The following is a 20176-nucleotide window of genomic DNA, read 5'->3' as shown; positions in this document are numbered from 1 at the left end:
AATGTTGATTTTATTGCTTTGTGTATTCTAATTAACAGGTAATTTTTTTTTTTATTATTTGCACACTTTGCAGTTACAACATCATTGAAACTTACATGATACAGCTGTAGAAAAATAGATTAATGGTTGTTACAAAAACAAAGAAGAGCTGTCGCCTCACAGTGAGAGTGTTCCAGGTTCGAGCCCCGGACAGACGGTGCCTTTCTGTGCAGAGTTTGCATGTCCTCCCTGTGTCTGCGTGGGTTCTCTCCAGGTGCTCTGACTTTCTCCCACAGTCCAAAGACATGCAGCTTAGGCTGATTGGTGACTCTAAATGCTCCTAGGAGTGAGTGTGGTTGTTTGTCTGTGTGTCCAGGGTGGGATAGGCTCCACCCCCACCGTGACCCTCATTAGGATAAGCGGTATAGATGATGGATGGACAAAGAACATTGTGCACCTGAGATGAAAACTTACAGTAAACAGTCATATTTTCTCTTTATTAGGTACTGTTCATCTTGAATCTCTCTTTTTTGTCTCAGCTTCTCCTCTTGTAGTGTGATGTCCAGGGCTCTCAGCTGTTTTATGAAGCCATGATTAGGCAAGATACAACGGCGCTGCCGCACATGCTCACTAGCATCCACCACAGTTAAACTATGTTTCAACATCAAGTACGCCAAGACCAGAGTCGCAGACCTGCTCCGCCCCATCACGCAGTGCACCAGCACCTTGTCTAGAATAAAAGGAAGCAAACATAGATGAATTACAAACAAAAAGCAACATATTCTACAGAGAATGATCCCAGATCAGGCTTTTGATTTCCTCCAGGACTTACTCTGTGGGTAACTGAGGGCCTCATGGATGAACTGGGCTGCAGGGCTGAAGTACTGCGACATGTTGAAGGTGGGTTTGTCATCAGCTTCTACACCATAGTACTGGATGTCCATGTCTCTGTAGTAATTGGCACCAGTCAACACATTATTCCACTTCCCCTCTGCTGCATTCAGGACATGTGTAATACCCAGATCCCTCAGGCCAGACCGTTCTAGAGCTGTTTTCCTGTTTTCACACACAGACTCAATATGAAGCTGTCAGCATGAGTATTGCAAAACTATGAAACCGCCTCTGTGTGCATTTACTCACTCATCTCCAATGTAGATACCAGGCCAGACCTGGTTCACATGATCATACTGAGCCCCGGTGCCGGTCCAGAACAGCTGCTCAAGGTCTAATGTTCCCGTTGTGATGTAATCACTCTCTGGGTCTACCTGCACTGCCGTGTATGGGTTTTTACTTCTGGACTTCACCACACAGAAGGACATGTCTCACCTCTGTTGCACAGAAACACACACATCCCTGAATTTGATCAAAAACGGAAATAGCGTCTTTACAGTGTTATCTGCTTCAAGCTTTTAACACTCACTGCACACAGTCTTAGAGCTGTAATTACTCCAATAATCCATTAGTCAGTCAACTGGAAAATGATCTGCACTATTTCTGCTGTGTACTATAAGTAAACTGTTCCGTAATCAGTTCCTCACGTGAGTCATTTTTAAATGCTAGTAAAGTTCTAAAAAATGCTTACCTGTTTCTTGCAACTGCTTAAAATCTTAAATCTGATCCTGAGCAGGATCGCAGACCAGCACCTCAGCTTTTCCTCAGCGTGTGCCTATGTGTGTGTTTATGTGTGTAAACAGAGACCTCCCTCCACAGTAAGCATGAAGACTGAAATACAGATCTGGAATGGTAGCTGCTCTCTCACGCTCTGTATTTAACGTGATATTTTTAGGTACCCAACTTCAACAATGTCATGTGCAAACACACACACTGTTGCTTTATCGCAGCCTTCCTAACTTGATCTTTGTCCTTTAATGTGACAGTGTTTTGCTTTTCTTTTGCATGTATGTTAAAGAAACACGCTCAATCATGAGACACAATACCAGAAAACAAAAAAGAAATTAGTAAGAGTGACATAATGAATCATTGTCATCAAGGGAATGTCAATAATGTGTGGATGGGAGTGGGATTAGCATTTGTCAGCACATGGTTATTTCTGGATACATAAAAATATTCTGTTATTTTATTAATTGTTGCTGGGGCAGAGATAAACTATGAGACTGAGACTTTGAGCTTTTCTTGTAATAGATGATGCACAGACAACACACATTTGTCAGTTTAAATTATTATGAGAGGAAATGTGGATTTAAATAAAACAGGTGCCTGACAATGGGGAATGGCATGTTTCTGTGTCCATTATGAGGATGTGTCAGTGTGTTCCTCCTCTGAGATCTGTCTGCGCTGTGGACTAAGGCTCAGCTCCAGCTGTCTGAGCTGCTCCAGAAATCCAGAGTTGGGTCCAATGTCTCGGTTCAGACGCACAGCGATGATGGCATCTACTAAAGACAGGCCCTGGCTGATCATCAGATACGCCAAAACCAGTGCTCCAGAGCGACTGACGCCCATGGCACAGTGAACAAACACCCTGCCTGGAAAATATATTAATTAATATATTTAGCAACACTTTAAAAATAATTTATTGATGGATACTGTATGTTCAATATAAGCCTGAACAGACCTCCTAGTACCAACATTTATATTTTATCTATCAATAGACCATAAACAGTGGTCAAAAAGTGTCTAGAACATTTTTAATACAAATTTAAAGGTATAGCAACCAACCATGTGGGCATCTTTGACAATTTCTTCTCCAAAAATGGCAAAAATGAATTGGCTGCAGTTTTTCAAAATAAATCTCCACTAGTGCTCAAGGTATGTCTACAACCAGATCATTGGGTTCAACCAAACATTGTGTTATGGATGTGTTTTTGTGCACCCATGTAAGTGTTTATGGTGAACTGATAGATGAAAATAAAATTTAAAAGGGTTCCCATATATATCATGACATAATAGTGTTCATTTTATTTAATTAGAGCTAATTGGAGTAGGGGGAAAGTGCTTATATTAAAATGTTTAGTAAAAATATGAGAGGACTAACAAACCAAAGTTGACAGAAAATATGTTGAATATATGGTGAAAACATTACATTACAGGAAAAAGCTTGATTATTCATCAATTACCAAATATTGAAATCACTATCTTTATTATCAATGGTCTTTGCAGGTGGACTGCTAAACCCATAACATTCAACATAAAGAGAATAAGAAATCATTAAGATGTTTAACAATAACCACTGTGTACAGGCTTCTTTGTAATTCCATAACTTGTTTAAATAAGTTAGCTTGTAATATCCATGTTAAATTTGCAGTTCTTTCATTTCTCTGTGTTTTCGATGTACACAGTTTTTGTCCCTTCAACAAGTGCATTTATGTTGTTTGCATTATGAATTGGCATCTGCTGGTATATTTGTGCACTGACCATTTTTCTTTAGAGCACTGTTTATGAACTGTGCAGCACAGGTGAAGAAAGGTCGAAGGTTAAACTCAGGGTGGTCTGCAGCTTCAATGCCATGGTATTCCACTTCAAGGTCACTATAGAACTCCTGACCTGTGTTGATGCGGTGTCGACCCGCTGCGGCATTCAGTATATGAGTTACACCCAGAGATGAGAGGGTGCTTTTATCTCGTGCCACAGACCTGCAGAAACACGTTGCATACAAACTTGTATTGTAACATCTTTTTTGCTTTTTTTCAAGGTGCAGAGTGTGGCTTCTCTACTCACTCATCTCCAATGTACAGGTTTGGCCAGACTTGATTGAAAGGTGCCACTGGCTTCCTGTTCATCCAGAGAATTTGCCTCAGCTCTGTCAGAGATGGTGTTTTTTCCTCCTCGGTTAAATGACCTCTGTACCAATAAACATGTCTGTATTTGTGAGCATTTGTTGATGTTTATGGCTTTGTGTCTGTCTATGTGTGTCTTTACAGTGTTTGGGCCTGTTGTCTTCTCCTTCTCTCTCTCTCCAGTCTCATGTCAAGGCTGCGGAGCTGCTGCAGGAAGCCTGAGTTGGGGCAGATGTCTCTATGTGTCCTGACGGTAGCAGCTGCCTCCTGCAGCCTCAGGCCCTCGACAATCATCAGGAAGGCCAGCACTAAGGTTGCAGAGCGGCTCACACCCATCAGACAGTGCACAAAGACTCGTCCTGGGACGGGGGACATTTGCTGTTAGCTTTAGCACCAGATATTCACCAAGCAAGTTTATAGTTTGCTCACTACACCACCATCCAGTCACACACAGTAAGACAACTTGCCTCCCATGGCCAGTGCAGCTCTGATGTATCGTGCTGTTGGGTAGAAGAAAGGGCTCAGCATGAAGTCTATTGCATCATCAGCCTCCACCCCATAATAATCCACTGTCATGTCTCTGTAGAAACGTGGGCCGGTGTTGACGTAGTAACAGTATCCAGGGCTGGGATTTCGGGGTCCATGAGCAGCATTTACAATGTGAGTAATGCCCAGACTGTAGAGCATGCCCTTGTCACGAGCCGCCACCCTGAAACACAATTCGCCACCCTGTAAGTGAAGGATGTTTATATAGAAACGTGTGTACAGTACATGTTATTGTGTGTGAGCCTACTCGTTGCCTATGTAAAGGTTTGGCCAGACTTGGTTGACATGTCCAGTAGGCCGTCTGTCGGCCAGCAGGAACGACTGCAGGTCTGAGACCGAAGGAGGTTCATATGGTGGATCCCTGAGAGACATACTGACGCACACATAAACAATAAGAATTCAGTGAAATATGTTCTGTAAATGTTAAAATGTTATTGTGTTCCATTTAAACTGTATCAAATTTAGCAAAGTTGCAATTTAAAGTTTTCTGAACAGGTTCAGTTGCATCAGTATTGTCTGACTGCTATTATACGGGTGTTTTTCAATCTCATTTTGAATTTTGATTTAGTGGAATGTAACAATGATGGCAACCTGTCCAGGGTGTACCCTGCCTCAATGTCAGCTGGGTTTGGCTCCAGCCCCCCTGTGACCCTATTCAGAAAAAAAACAGTGTAGATGGATGTAAAAATGTTTTTGGGTAGGATTTTTTTATCGACTATTATTTGCCTTATAGCTACAAATAATCTCTAATGGTTGACAAGGACAGTGAAGTGAATACCCTGTAAAGAGAAATAAACAGTTAAACTGCCCTCCTGCCTGGTCCTGATACTCTGACTGGTATGCCAAAGCAAAGGCTCATGCGCTGAATTTAACGAGCAGAAAAGTGGCTCTACAGTAGTAAAGCCACACTGACTGAACAGACAAACCCGATCGATGCCCAAACAAACCCATTTTCACTCTGAATTATATGAACTTACCTCACTTCAGGTCAGTGCAAACTATTCTCCTGCTGTGCTCACTCTGAATTCTGACTGTGGCCTGTTTCCTTTTATAACTCTGTAATCATACACTTATTAGTGACCAGACTCTATTTATCAACAGTCCAGTCACCCTGAAACATATTTATTCCAGTTTACTACACTAAAGTCTCCTAGACAACAATGAGGCATTGTCCTGTGAACTTTACTTGCTGAGTTTCCAAGACGACCATAGACTGTTTTATAATACACCACCGTATTGTAAGTGACTCTGTCTGGCCACCAAGATGCTGCTCTGTTGCTTTAAGAAGTACAGGGCCCCTGTATGAACACCACTCAACAATGATGTAATAACTTTAGCTGCATTTGTTGTGTGGATAATAAAATGTACTTCTGAATTATTTCCCATAAATAAAAATGAAGGTTATGGTCATTGCATTTTTTTTAAATATGAAAAATAAAAAAGATCTTGGGTACTCAGGTGAGGTTACTAATCAAATCAAGTGAAATTATTCACCTTATCAAAGACTTTTGTTTTTGTAAAAATGTCATTTGGACAATGTACCTTATCAGGCAAACTGTTCAAAGTAATGTTATGCAAAAATATGCCAACAAAATAATCGTAAAATTTCTTTATTCAAATTATATTACATTAACTTTAGCATCCCAACAGAGGATTGAAATCAAAAGTTCATAAAACTGTATTTACAAAGGGCATAACCAGAAACAGACAGGTAATGTTTGAATATAACAATCAATCCCCAAAACAATAAAATACTGATGATTTACAAATGTTAACAACACAGGCACATCACTGCTATACCCAGAAGTTAAACTTGTGCAAGAAAAATTTAATATTTTATCATAAAAATATGGTCACTCCAACATTGAACTCACACCTCTAACAATTTGATATCAAATTATTATTTACAAATGTTTTCTGTACTGACTAGAGTGGAGTGTAACACCTGAAAACAGAGGGAGGGTGACTAAGGACTTATGTATTGAAAGAGAAGAAAGAGCAAAGAGACAGATGTCAGAGAAGAGGACACAGCCTCCGTTTGAGTGTTAGCTGCTCATCGAGCTTGAGGAGGAGGGACAGGAAGTGCCGGTTGGGATAAATGGCTCGTTTTTTGATGACGGGCCTCAGAGGTGGCTGATCGACTCATGCCCATGATGCAGTGCACCAGCACCTTTCCTGTGGAACAGGATGGAGCATGAGAAAGGTCAAACCACAACTGTTCCCACATAGTACTTTTGTGGAAGTATGTGATCAGTGTGTGGGTTTCGATATCTTTTTTACTAATATTATTTATAGGCCTATGCATCTGATACATAAAGGTTTTTTGTGGGAGGTGTATGCACGATTCAAATGTATATGCAGTCGTATACTTTACCATCTTTGCTCTTCAGGGCTTTATGTATGAAGTCAGCGGCAGGTTTGAAGTACTGACTGAGATCAAAGTGGTCTGAATCCTCTGCTGGGATACCAAAGTAAACACAGGTGTTTCCGTAATAACCCTGGTCACCGATGCTGCCCTGCTTGGAGTGCGCTGCATTCAGGACATGAGTGATGCCAAGCTTATTTAATGTCTTTTTATTCTGTGCTACAGCCCTGGAAAACATAAAACAAGACAAGCAAGGGGAGTAAAGAGGATATAATTGAAACTGTATTATGAATTATCAAGATGCATTTGTATGTCTTGTACTTTAAGAGACTTAAAATGTATCACTTTCTCTCTTGCAGAGCTGTCATTTTTCCCTGCAACAGACTTTACAAACTGGAGACACTCACACATTTCCTATGTACAAGTTGGGCAAGACTTCGTCCACTGGTGTGAGCTCCAGTGTGCAGGAATCCAAGATGAGCTCCAGTTCTTTAATGAGCACCAGGTCCTGTAGCTGGCTGCTCCCTGCCATCCTCCCCGGACACAGAATGCTCCTCTGACAGACTCCAACACAGATCCTGCTGTCTGTGCCCACTGTCCCTTCACCACCAGAGTATGCGGCTCGGTAAGAGACACGAGCAGGTGGCTGTTTGAATGCTGCATGGTTCCAAAATTAGCGCTATGTGTTCAGTGTGTTCTCTCCGACTTGATCTAGAGCTATTCAGCTTTGCTGCTGCATTGATTGGCCTGTTTACTGATGCCAAAAGTCCCGGGGGGTTGGGGGGCGGGTTCTGAGGGCACACAGTGTTTAGTGCTTGAATACAGTAAATGGTACAAATGGAGAAGAACGTCTTGCATGTTTTAATGAGAGCATTCTGTCAACAAAAACAAGACATTTCTATGGATTTATTTTGTAGGATTGTTCCATACTTTGTTTTATTTTGACCCTTTCACCCCTGTGTCCTGCAGTTTTCGGTCCAGAACTATAAGCTGTCTCAGAAAGCCCGTGTTGGGGCAAATCCAGCGTTTCTGTTGCACACAGCATATAGAGTTCAGAAGACTGAGGTGGTGATGAATCATCAGGTAGGCTAGGATTAATGCAGCCGAGCGACTGACACCCACAGCACAATGTACAAGCACCTTTCCTGGAAGCAACAGACACAAAGCAACAGGAAGGACAGGTAACCTTACTCACAGTATATCATCATTTAGAGTAAGTGAAAACCTGCAGCAGCTTGCATTACCTCCTGATGTCAAAGCCTGGTGGATGAACTCAGCAGCAGGGTAGAAAAATGATGAAAGGTCAAAGGTTGGCTGGTCACTGGCTGGGACTCCGTAGTATTTCACTGTAGTTCCGTAGAAATCCTCACTGCCCTTAGAGCACAGTTTACCATGTGCTGCATTCAGTACATGAGTGACGCCCAGCTTCCAGAGCCCGAGCTTGTCATGAGCCATAACCCTGGCAAAAAATTTTATGTATTAAAAGAGTCGAGACACATATACATGAACTGAACTACAGCACAGGATACTCACAGGTCTCCCAGGTACAGGTTCGGCCACACCTCATCTCCATGGCTAAAGGAGGTTGGAGCTGAAAGTAAAATCTCCTCTAGCTCCTGGAGAGACGGGATCTCCCACACCCTCTCTGAATCCTTTGTCACACTCCTACACTTTTCCTCCTCTTCTGGGTCTGAGCTCCGTGCATCACATCCCACCTCAGAGACAGTTCCTCTGAACGACTTTCTGTCAGTCATTTCTACATTTAAAGGGTGTGAACTATTCTGTTAGCTCCCTAAAAGTAAATCCCACTGCTGTCTGTTGCCTTTGCTTTGATTCCGTTTCGGCAGCAGTTCCTCTTCACTCAGCCTGTGACTGTCAGAAACAGGTGGTGCAGTCTGGCACAGGCTCACAGGGAAACTCTCACACATAAAGATATAATTACAATTAGACTGTGGGTTTTGAAAACCACAATTTCAAATTAAATTGTCCACTCAATCCACTTCTCTGTTTTTGGATCTTGAGAAACCTGTAAACAGATCCTAGTTTTCTAAGTGTGGCCAGCAGATGTCAGTGTGCTTTGAGGAGCAGCCCTGCATGAGCCCAGCCGCTCATCTTTACTGGTGTTGTTTATTATTGCCTCTTCCTGTTTGGTGTTGTCTAGTTGTCAGGAGCATGTTGGCCATGAAGAACTTCTGTGATCTGAGACCCTAGCAGATAGTCCATCTGTCCTGTCTGACAGCACAGTGACAGTGGATTTTTGGTAAGAGAGATTACTATTGTTTAATATAATCTTTTATAGTAGATTAGAAACAGCTACAGATGCTTTCTGTTACTTGTTTGTGCTCCACTGAACAAGTGCCACAATATATCTTCTGTTTATCTTAAGAAAATAATATTTAAAAATTTCCCACATCAACATAAAGTATTATTTAAACTGTCAGAACTGGTCTCATGATGATATTTAACAGTCTGATGTTACACAATGGCTCTGTGGCCACCTCACACACTATGAGGTCAGACTGCCTCGCAGACACACTGAAGGGCTTTTGGTCTCACGGGTGTGTCACTGCTGACTGTGACATGCTGCCAGACAACCTGACGTGGCTCTTATGAATCCCATGTGATACCTCAGGGCAGATTCAGCCAGGAAATTCACAGGCTAGTTAAAGATAACTGATTACTGTGTGAAGGAACTGTGCAGCAGAAGTGAGTGACTTCACTCTTCAAACATGTATATATTTGTTTTTGATCAGCTTCTTGGCTGAGTTTGATAGTTTAAGAGCCACCATGTAATCTGCATTGTTGATGTGATACAACAAACTTTATTTGATGTTGAGTATCAACTTTCATTGTGTATTTAAAAAAAAAAAGTGAGGGCTCACAGTTAAAAACAACTCTACTTCTGCCTTTAAGACCAATATATAATATAAAAGCTGTGTGATGATATAAAGTTTGAGAATACATTTTTGGTCTTGTATTACAATACTGACAATATTTTGAGTAGAGATTAAATTAATAGATTAACAGAAGTCATTTTTCAAGCAAAAGTACCAAACATTTGATGGTTCCAGCTTTTCTTACATGAGGATCAGGGCTGCAGCTAACAATTATTTTCATTCATCACTGATTAATCTGCCGATTCCTTATTTATTGATTGATTTTGTTGTATTAAAAATGCCACTGCTATCTGGTCTAAGGTGAGTCTAGTCGGTAATTCTTTACTGTACTGTGAGGTTTATCATACAAAGCAGCTACAGCTGTAGCTGATAACTAAAAACTGATTAGTTGGTTAATTTTAAACCTGTATCTAATGTCCTGTCAGCATGCAGGCTATTGCTCTCATTCAGAACCGTGCAGACCTTTGGAGCAGTACAGGGTGAGCAGCGCTCTGGTGAGCTTATCACAAGGTCAAAGGCTACTAATAGGAGAAAATGTGGCGCTACTACTTGAGTCTGTCTGTGGGAAAGGAACTTGTTCACTCTGACAGTTTCAGGTGAATCCTTGAGGGTGAGTGACTAAGTTTTTATTAGTTTTTATTATGATGAGATGCTGAAGCAGAGAGGATGATTACACTCAGCTTACTGTAGGCTAGGTTTTAATAATTTGTTAAGCCTAAACACAAATATTTCTGGCTCCCACTCCTGAGAATTTTCTACTTTTCGCTGTTGTATATTATCTAGGACTATAACCAACAATAGTTTTTATTATCAGTTAAGCATCTGCTCTATAAAATGACAATGCATAAATAAATAAATGAATGAATGTAAAAGAAACTGTGGAAAAATGATTGCTACATTTTTCCAGAGCCCAAGCCTAAAGATTTTTAGTTTGCCATGACATAAAAGAGAAAAGCAGAAAATGTTCACATTGAAAGACTGGAACCATCGTTTAGAATTTTTGCTCAAAAATTAAACTAAAAGTAGAACTAAAATGACTGCTTAGATAGAAGTGACAGTGTCAAATACAATAAGGAAATAACGAGGTGAAAACACAGTGGAGAAAGTGGTACTCAATCATCAGAAGTTAGGGAATAGTTTCAGTAGGCACTGAGCAGGCTTTGTTGCTATCTCTTTGTCATTATAAAACCTAAGTTGTGCACTTGACCTTTTTTATTTTCTTTTTTTTAACACTGTATATGTCTGTACCTGCAGTGGCATGGCACCGTCAGTGGACACTGTGAGTGCGTGGAGCTGTAAACAGGTTGCTGAATGGCTGCAGAAAGAGGGTTTCGGGGAGTATGTCGAATTGTTCTGCACCCGGCACCGCCTGGACGGCCCTAGCCTGCTGGTTCTGACTGAGGCAGACCTGCGAGGTCCTCCGCTGAGCCTCACTGTGCTGGGAGACATCAAGAGGCTGACCTTAGCTCTCTGCCGGCTCCAGAGACAGAACCAGGCCCAGCTGGAGCAGCTGGGTCTCTGGGCCTCAGACAGCTTCCCTGCAGGGCTTTCACTGGGCACCACAGGGCCTAAGTGGAGTTGCAATGGAGCTGACAGAAGGTATAACAGTGGTGATCGCCTGTGTAACAGGACAGAGTTACGGTTGAGGAATGGTGATAGATCTGGATACAGTTCAGGAGCAGAACTGTGTCTTACACACTCCAACAGACGTTATAAGCAGCACCTGGCTGGTAGATTGGACCCAGAGGTATGGAAGACGGTCATCAGTTCTATATATGTCTTTTTAGTGTTTGGATTCACATCTTTTGTCATGGTCATCGTGCATGAGCGTGTCCCGGACATGAGGACATACCCACCACTGCCTGATATATTCCTGGACAGGTATAGAATATGTATCTTGTGTGTTTTGCACCACTAATCACCAGTAAATACCTATAGTACTTGAAAATTTCAGTGCATGTTGAGCAACTACCCACTGCACATTTTCCTGCATTTATATCATGTCAATACAGTGATAAAGGTGTTTCTGTGCTCTGACAGTGTTCCAAGAATCCCCTGGGCTTTTGCAATGGCTGAAGCCTGTGGCCTCATCCTGTGTTACATGTTTCTGTTGATCCTGCTCCTTCACAAACACAGGTAGCTGAGTCCACACTGTCCTGTCACTGATACACTCTGTGCAAATCGACAACATGATTCCACGCACATATTTCTTGTTGATTTAATGATATACTTGTAATAAGTTGTGAATATTTTGAATATATTTTTCATGTATTTCACAAATTCAAACCCTTTGTTTCAGGTCCATTCTCTTCAGGCGGATGTGTTCTTTGATGGGAACTGTGTTTTTGCTTCGTTGCTGCACCATGTTTGTCACCTCGCTCTCTGTGCCTGGGCAGCACCTGAAGTGTGACAGTAAGGTGGGAAGCATATACTGTAGGGGATTCTGTGCAGATTGAGGTTATTCAGGTCTGGATTAGTCAATAATTCTCACTGCTGCTGGTGGTGTTACAGTTTATTCATGACTCAGCATTACTGCTGTAATAACTGGTGAACAGCTGACATTGTAATCCACAACATGACTGAAAGTCATTTTGAGTTTTTTGCTCCCCAGACATATGGTGATACATTGGGAAAGATAGAGAGAGCACTAACGATCTGGAGTGGCTTTGGGATGACTCTGACGGGTGTCCAAACATGTGGAGACTACATGTTCAGTGGGCACACTGTCGTCATCACAATGCTCAACTTTTTTGTGACTGAATGTAAGTGTTAATGCTTTGGTTTGCTGTCAGAATGTATGACTCTAGAGCACATGTGACATTTGTTAAGTAATAAAGCCCATAGAAAACCACAGATAAGATCCCAGAGAGGCATAAAAATCCGCTTCACAAACCTTTATTGTCCACTAAATACAAAATGGTTAGCGATCCCTAAAGACACAGAATAAAGACATTATGATTGTTAATGAATCTCATAATAAAATTTAAATCAATGTGTAAATCTGTCTTTCAATACTCTGACTTCACACCCCTCTTTGTGGCCCCATTGCTTCCTATTGTAGATATAAATCTGTAAATATTGGCAACAGATATTTAGTTTGAGTTTTAAAACAGACTTGGCTGTTTCCTAAATCAGCTGGGTCCTGTCACTTTTAGCAAGTGTAACTCAAACAGGAGTAAACAGCTCATTTATTTGGGACTGTTTTCAGCTGCAGATCAAACACATTTAGTGTGCAGATCAGTATTTATAACAGTAAGACAGCACAGTATGTAGGATCAACTCCTTAATAATCTACATAAACTACCACTAGTAAACTACAGTGACCACATTCATCATAATGAGGGAACCTTGTCACCCAGTGCAACAATCTGTGTCACTGACGTGTTGTTAAGAGTTAAGAGAGTAACAGGGCCCAGAGGACTAAGGCAAACTGTATCAGGTTTTGCCTACACACACAATACTTATCAGTGGGATCAGTTCATTGTTGGCTTTGGTCTTTTCATTGGATCATCTGACAATATATATCCTGAACTGATTCCTTCAATTGCAGACACTCCACAAAGCTGGAATCTGATTCACACTATCTCCTGGGTGTTAAACCTTTTTGGGATTTTCTTCATCCTGGCGGCTCATGAGCACTACTCCATCGACGTGTTCATCGCCTTCTACATCACCACCCGCCTCTTCCTTTACTACCACACCCTAGCCAACACCCGTGCCTACCAGCAGAGCCGTAGGGCGCGCATTTGGTTCCCCATGTTTTCTTTTTTTGAGTGCAATGTGAATGGACCTGTCCCCAACCAGTATCACTGGCCCTTCAACAAACCTGCCTTCATGAAAACTCTGATTGGTTAGAGGATGCGTTCAAAGATCAGCAGCTGCTATGTGCACTTTTGTTAAGTATTCTTATGTTTAAGGGAATAGTTTGACATTTTCAGAAATGAGTGTATTGGTGTATTTGCCTAGAGTAAGAAAATACCACTTTCATGTCTGTCCATTAAATGGGATTCTAAAACTTAGCTTGGGACAAAGCCTTGAGCACAGCTTTGTTAAGAGGTAACAAAATTCACATATTAGCACCTATGAAAGCTCACTAACCAATTATGTCTAGTTTATTCTGTACAAAAGCTAAAGCATTTAAAAAATACCAATTTTTGGTTGTTATGTTATGCTCCTTCTCCAACTCTCATCTCCGTGGATTCACATCTAATACGATCTTTATTTTTACACACAGTAATGATGTTTATCCAGGAAAAACTGGTGTCTTTGTTTGGTAATTAGTTGTGAAATTTATGCTGTATTGTCAGCCTATACCTTAGTGTGTAGGTGTATTGTTTGTATGTCTCTTCCCCTGCCAATGATGCATTCCATTTTCAGAAATGAGTGTATTGGTGTATTTGCCTAGAGTAAGAAAATACTACTTTCATGTCTGTCCATTAAATGGGATTCTAAAACTTAGCTTGGGACAAAGCCTTGAGCACAGCTTTGTTAAGAGGTAACACAATTCACATATTAGCACCTATGAAAGCTCACTAACCAATTATGTCTAGTTTATTCTGTACAAAAGCTAAAGCATTTAAAAAATACCAATTTTTGTTGTGACAATACTCCACAAAGTCACCACTCCCACCCAAAAATAGTCTTAAAACCACAACTTATCAGTTTTACACTACTAAACAAGTTACATGTAATATCTTAACTAGTGATCTTGACATATGTCCATAACCTGTAGGACTTTTTTGTTTTGGTTTTGTTATTTAATGTCATTTATTTTCTTATTGAACAAATGCAGACTGACTATTTCTCTGATTCCAGTGTTTATGCACATACGTGATAGCAGCATCTAGCAAATCCAAATATAAAACAGTTCCTTTAATCTGCTGCCAGGTAAAACAAATAAATGTGGTTTATCACAGGGCCTAGGAGCTGCAGGTAGGGACATTTTCTTTTGTTTGTCCTTTTATATAATTATTATTCATGTTCTGCTTTGGGGGATGTTTAAGGTTCATTAGTATTTTGGGTTGTTATTCTCACTGTGTTTACAGGAGCAAACTGATCAGGCCTCACAGTTGTAATGCAGGTTGATACTGTAGTTGTCATGCCACGTTGTTTTGCTGCAAAGATATTTGACACATTTGACACCTGTTTGGTAACTACGACCAAAGGAGCGCTTGTTTCTTGTGATGTGCAACAGGAAAATACTTTCTTTTCTCTACTGAAAGAGCTCTGTTGCAGTCATTCAGAAAACTATGTATTTAATACAGCCACTGCTGGGACAGTATAACCTCCTATATTCACAGTTAAACTGAACCAAATATCTGAACTTTGTTCTTACCTTCTTTATCCTGATGTGATACTGCACTTTGGTTATCAATTTATCTTTATATTTTACAGATTGTTAATTATGTGATAAGTATAAAAATGTTTGGGACTGGATTTTATTGAGGTTTTTCTTGGTTGCACAGTACAAAGTCTGACTTTTTATTATTGCAGCTGTTGACAAACAGTTGGATAAACATTCAGAAGTACATTTTGTTTGCTATGGCAGGGTTGATCCAAACTATATATTTTAATAACTGTTTACAATTTGTGGCTTTATTCTCAATGCACATCATCTGTCTCAGCCTTTTTACTTAACAGTAAAAGTTTACAGATAAGGAAGACTGTTTTATATTTTAGACTGACTGTTGCCTTGACTGCCTTTTCAATGATATGTTTCAATTTGTACTTGTTGAATAAAATGGATTATGAATATTATTACATATCCAGCTTTCTTTTGGGTCAGTAAAAACAACAGGATTCAATTATCATTCACACGTCAAAATCTTATGAGTCAGCAGAGAGAGATACAGAGAGATAGAGAGAGAGAGAGAGAGAGAGAGAGATTGATAGATACAACTTTATTAATCCCCTTCAACACACCAAATGTCAACATGACCTATAAAGCGTCCTGCTCTTCCCCACCTGAAATAAATATTTGATAATACTAATTTCAATAATAAATTGAATAAAGATGTGCAGGGGTGCAGACTTTTATATAAAGTGAGCATTAGAGAGACACACATTGGCTTTCAGCTAACAGGCTCTACATCTAAGGATGGTATGTTTTTCACACCTCACAGTTAGAGAAGCTAAGAATGTGGTTAACATGTAGAGTTTGGGAATGAAAACTTTTTTTGTGTAGGCTTGGTCTTCAATTATGCTTGAACTTGTTTTATATATATATAAAATATATATATATAAATTTACATATGATAGATATATTAGACTGTAAAAATATTGTTGCTGTCGGTGTGTTTTGTATTTCCTGGCCAAAATTGGAGGGCTTAGTTTAACTTTACAATTACCTTCAGTTTGCTACAGGATTAAATTTTACAACTGTAGCATTTATTATATCAATATTAATATTATTTATAAAGTAGTAGTTGTGGCTGAGATACCAAAAGTGGTGCGCTTTTGAAAATTAAGACTGAGCCTTTAATTGAGTTTTTGAAAAAGGTAAAGCAGCAAATATGACCCAAAACATAGAAGCAGTACCTTAGTCAACAGTGTCACGGATGAGTCCTTCAACATAATGATTAATATTAGTACATAAATGTAAACAAATAATTTGACGTGTTCAAAAAGACTAGTTAGACCTGTCTGTCTTAACATACATAACTGTTACACTAAAAATTATATATAAAAGAGTATTTTTGTATAAAACCCAGATCAGCTGTAATGATGACAAATCACCTAAATTTACAAAAAGCGAAAATGGTAAAACTACTGTCTTTTTTTTTTTTGGCTGTTCTCGGCTTCTCTCCATGTGATTGTTTTTCTGCTGGGACTGGTTGTCTTGTGTCATTCTGCATGCTATGATCAAGGGATGGATGTGAATAGCCCTACCAAAGGTGAGTTGACATGTTGGAAGCAACAGATATGGTGAAGTAGAGACTTTCCTCTTTGCAAAGCTGGACACATTAAAATTAAGTCCTTCAGCTTTCTCAGTGTTCTACTCAAATGCATCATCCAGCTGTTGTGTGTTTACACCATTGTATGTTTATTTAATACACAGAACTTACTGATACACAGACACAATTTGTCACTGCCACTGATTTATCAGAGCATTATAAATGTGTCAGCAGGTTCTCTGAATTGTGGTTTTATTTCTTTATATGTAGGGTGTAAGGACGATCAAGGAATGGCCCATGATTTGGGCTCTAAATGGGTGGAAGGCTGCGTTGAATGCACTTGCTTGCCAGGCATCAAGCGCTGCTGTATCGAGTAAGATATTTGGTGCTCTTATTTATTATCATTACACCTTGTTTTTTCCATGTTTCATTAGACTGACACATTGGTCTCATAATACAGTATATTGGTAGCAGCGATGGAATAATTACTCAGATTGTTTACCAGAGTACCAAAGCCTAAAAAAGTCCCACATCCAGTATTGGCACCAAAATGTACTTAACGTACTAAAAATAAAAGTACTCATAATGCTGAATAGCACATTTCACATCAATGTATCTCATATTATTGGATTTTAATTGTTGTGTTCATCAATTTAATGTTGCAACTAAGGTGGAGCTCATTTTAACTACCTTGTAATTCGAAATAATGCTGGGTAGCTTGTGAATTTCCCACCAGGGATTGATAAAGTTAGATGATTACATTGTATTTTTTTTATAGTTAATTTCATTCTGAAAAGTAACTAGTAAATAAAGTTATCAAAAAATGTAGTGGAGTAAAAAGTACAATATTTGCCACTAAAATGTAGTGATGTTGAAGTAGTAGTATGAAGTACTAGAGTAAATGTACTTATTTACTTTTCAGTAATGATTGGTTGATTGTGATTGCTAAAATAAAGTTCAACTGATTTCTTGCAAATGAAATTTAAAATAATTGTGTGTGTGTGCGTGTGTGTGTGTTTTTCAGGGGCCTTCCCGATCCTCCAGAGGGGTGTGAAGTAGTTGTGGATATACAGAAGTGCACGTTCGAGATGGTGCTACTGTCAGACAAAACTACAGAGTGTCATCACTGAATGCAACCCCTTCATGTACAACTGACTTTAAAGCGGCTATAGGTCAATTTAGCCCATAAGTTGTTGTCATGTCTTAAATTTCTGAAAACAGCTAACTCCCCGTCGGGGAATCGAACCCCGGTCTCCCGCGTGACAGGCGGGGATACTCACCACTATACTAACGAGGAGCTTAGAGTTGACTAAAAATAAAATTAAAACCTACTGCAACTCTGTGTCGTCTTGACTTATATGTGGTGGTGGAAAGTAACTAGCCTACATTTACTCCAGTACTATGTGTAAGTACAGCTTTGAGGTACAGTATCTCTACTTTACTTGAGTACTGTATTTTTATTTTGTACTACTTCATACTTCACAGAAAGCCAGAGACTTGGTCATTTGTGAATGGTGAATAACAGGAACTCATGATGCATCTAGCACTAACTCATGTGTTAGGCTACATTCCATTATAAAGCCTCATCCGGTTCTTTCAAACCAGGAACTCAGAGGGACGACTCAGACCACCTGAGTATATAAAAATGAAGAAAATAATGTGTGTGGCTGTTGTTTTCGTGGTGTGTATCTAAAACAATTTGACATAACATTACACATTAAGACAAATATTATGGTTACTTTTACCGTCATAATAACATTTGTCCCTGACTTGAGCCCTTCTCTGCCTTAACTATCCTTGCATTTAACAGCCTAAGCTAGTCACCCTGTCTGCATTAAACATTCCTAGACAACAAATCTCTGAATATCTATCTAACTAAAAAATAACCTAACACATGCATTAAATGATCATGAGTAATGAATTAGTTAAACATTATATATGATTTATACCTTTATTGTCAAGTGTTACCGTTAAAACTAATTCCCCGTCACTGTCTAAAAGATGGCTCGAGATGTTTGTTTATACATCTCTGTTATAAATGCATAGACAAAAGTTCATACAGTCATTTACAGTTGGTTACAAATGTGTCATGAATAAGATGTTATGGTAACATTGATAAAGGTTTGTCTAAAACATTACCATTTTAAAACAGTGTTTGGTTTAAAGAGCACTATTTGTGTAAGGTTTATTTTGAAGTACAGGTATGAGTAAGGGGTGCAACTGTGGCATTATGGGGCAGAGGAGATACTTTCAGCCACAAAATGAAATTATTCTGCACATGAATTAAGAGACACACATGGTAAATGTTTTTCTTTGTCTGTATTTAGCTACGTCATCTTGCTTGAGCCTGTTTGTCAGTGGACACTAACGTGAGAGACTCTAGAGACACTGTGAAATACGTTCTAAACACTGAGTGAGAATAACAACCCAAACCACTAATGAATGTTAAACATCCCCAAAGCAGAACATGAATAATAATTATTAAAAGACAAACAAATGTCCAAGAAAATGTCCCTACCTGCAGCTCCTAGGCCCTGTGATAAACCACATTTATTTGTTTTACCTGGCAGTGTGCAATTAAATTAAAGGAACTGTTTTAAATTTTATTCTTGCTAGATGATGTTTTGGGGGGTGTGTGTGTGTAAACATGAAGCTACAGCCAAAAGCGGTTTCACTCAACTTAGCATAAAAACTGGAAACTGGGAAATAGCCAGTTTGCATTGGTTCAAAGACAAAATATTTAAAAAAGGTGGAGGGATTGTATACTTCTGTAAATTGACAGACAATGTTCTGTATAAACACAACTTGTCAGTTTTACACTGCTACAGACGCAACAGGGAGCATGATAAACAATGAGTTTTCAAGCTGATTTTTTTTTTTTTATCTTTAACATTTGGAAAGACTGGCTATTTCTTTGTTTCCAGTTTTTGCCAGGCTGGGTAAACCAGCTTTTGCCTGTAGCTTCATGTTAATGCACACATGATACTGTAGCAACATCTAACTAATGAAAATGTAAAACTGCCCCTTTAATTTAATATATTACACGCTGCCCGGTAAAACAAATAAGTGTGGTTTATCATATTTCTGTGGGTAACAGCTAAAGGTAGAGGCACTTTCATTGAGTTGTTATTCTGCAAACATTTAGACACATTTGACACCTGTTTGGTAATTATGAGGACTCAGCTCAGAAAACTATGTATTTAATAAAGCCACGGCAGGGACAGTATAACCTCCTACATTCACAGTTAAACTGAGTCAAATATCTGAACTTTGTTACAAAGACTGACTTTTCATTATTGCCGCTGTCAACAAACTCAAACTAAATCTTGTGACTCAGTAGGATTTGCATTTAATATGAAATATTAACATAACCTACAAAGTCAGCTGCTCTTCCCCACCTGAAACAAATATTTGATCACCATCGCAGATTATTCCGATACAAATAAAGATGTGCAGGGGTGCGAACCTTTATATAAAGTGAGCTTTAGAGAGTTTGCACATACATCGGCTTCCTGCTTAACAGTGTCACATCATATCTAAGGATGGTATGTATTTCACACCTTATGATAGGGAAGCTAGGAATGTGGTTTTTGAGTAAGAAAGTGTTCTTTCTTTTGTCAGCTCTGGTCTTAAATTATTGTTGAACCCGCTTTAAAATGTAAACAAAACTTTAAAAGAAACTTTGACAAAGATAAATTAGCAAGGGAGTTTTAGGCTCTTACACGTATCGGCTGATGTTTGTGTGACCATTATTATTATTAT

General features: G+C 39.4%; 6 protein-coding genes and 1 non-coding gene across 7 annotated transcripts; 1 reads left to right on the top strand and 6 right to left on the bottom strand.

Annotated features, from left to right (window-relative positions):
• Positions 1 to 342: 342 nt before the first annotated feature.
• LOC109961212 (dual specificity phosphatase DUPD1-like) lies at positions 343 to 1399 on the bottom strand. Its single transcript, XM_020601882.1, has 3 exons — positions 1120 to 1399; positions 812 to 1035; positions 343 to 709 (listed from the first exon to the last, which is right to left on the bottom strand). The coding sequence occupies exons 1-3, from the start codon at positions 1296 to 1298 to the stop codon at positions 450 to 452; spliced, it is 663 nt and encodes a 220-aa protein (XP_020457538.1). The 5' UTR covers positions 1299 to 1399; the 3' UTR covers positions 343 to 449.
• Positions 1400 to 2152: 753 nt separating this feature from the next.
• On the bottom strand, positions 2153 to 3752 carry LOC109961192 (dual specificity phosphatase DUPD1-like; the record flags this gene model as incomplete). Its single annotated transcript, XM_020601863.1, has 3 exons — positions 2153 to 2462; positions 3352 to 3569; positions 3655 to 3752. Coding segments are annotated over 3 exons (549 nt in total), but the record flags the coding sequence as incomplete, so codon positions are not given.
• A 33-nt stretch (positions 3753 to 3785) lies between these two features.
• LOC109961222 (dual specificity protein phosphatase 13-like) lies at positions 3786 to 5297 on the bottom strand. The gene is made up of 4 exons (XM_020601894.1): positions 5237 to 5297; positions 4507 to 4632; positions 4181 to 4422; positions 3786 to 4072 (listed from the first exon to the last, which is right to left on the bottom strand). Exons 2-4 carry the CDS (start codon positions 4629 to 4631, stop codon positions 3852 to 3854), a joined length of 588 nt encoding a protein of 195 aa, XP_020457550.1. The 5' UTR covers position 4632; positions 5237 to 5297; the 3' UTR covers positions 3786 to 3851.
• Positions 5298 to 6272: 975 nt separating this feature from the next.
• On the bottom strand, positions 6273 to 7243 carry LOC109961184 (dual specificity protein phosphatase 13). The gene is given in 4 exon segments (XM_074527638.1): positions 6273 to 6387; positions 6389 to 6434; positions 6634 to 6851; positions 7032 to 7243. Coding segments are annotated over 4 exon segments (504 nt in total). The 5' UTR covers positions 7157 to 7243.
• Positions 7244 to 7560: 317 nt separating this feature from the next.
• On the bottom strand, positions 7561 to 8378 carry LOC109961105 (dual specificity protein phosphatase 13-like). The gene is made up of 3 exons (XM_020601702.1): positions 8158 to 8378; positions 7869 to 8083; positions 7561 to 7769 (listed from the first exon to the last, which is right to left on the bottom strand). Exons 1-3 carry the CDS (start codon positions 8376 to 8378, stop codon positions 7561 to 7563), a joined length of 645 nt encoding a protein of 214 aa, XP_020457358.1.
• A 404-nt stretch (positions 8379 to 8782) lies between these two features.
• On the top strand, positions 8783 to 13665 carry LOC109961012 (sphingomyelin synthase-related protein 1-like). The gene is made up of 6 exons (XM_020601537.1): positions 8783 to 8884; positions 10776 to 11402; positions 11562 to 11657; positions 11821 to 11938; positions 12133 to 12283; positions 13072 to 13665. Exons 2-6 carry the CDS (start codon positions 10780 to 10782, stop codon positions 13374 to 13376), a joined length of 1293 nt encoding a protein of 430 aa, XP_020457193.1. The 5' UTR covers positions 8783 to 8884; positions 10776 to 10779; the 3' UTR covers positions 13377 to 13665.
• A 3974-nt stretch (positions 13666 to 17639) lies between these two features.
• Positions 17640 to 17711, bottom strand: trnad-guc (transfer RNA aspartic acid (anticodon GUC)). The gene has a single exon. It is a non-coding gene; the product is annotated as a tRNA-Asp (tRNA).
• Positions 17712 to 20176: the final 2465 nt, after the last annotated feature.

The sequence above is a fragment of the Monopterus albus genome, unplaced genomic scaffold (genome assembly GCF_001952655.1).
Source record: "Monopterus albus unplaced genomic scaffold, M_albus_1.0 scaffold52.1, whole genome shotgun sequence".
NCBI classification, from domain to species: domain Eukaryota; kingdom Metazoa; phylum Chordata; class Actinopteri; order Synbranchiformes; family Synbranchidae; genus Monopterus; species Monopterus albus.
This window is presented reverse-complemented; position numbering and strand designations above follow the sequence as displayed.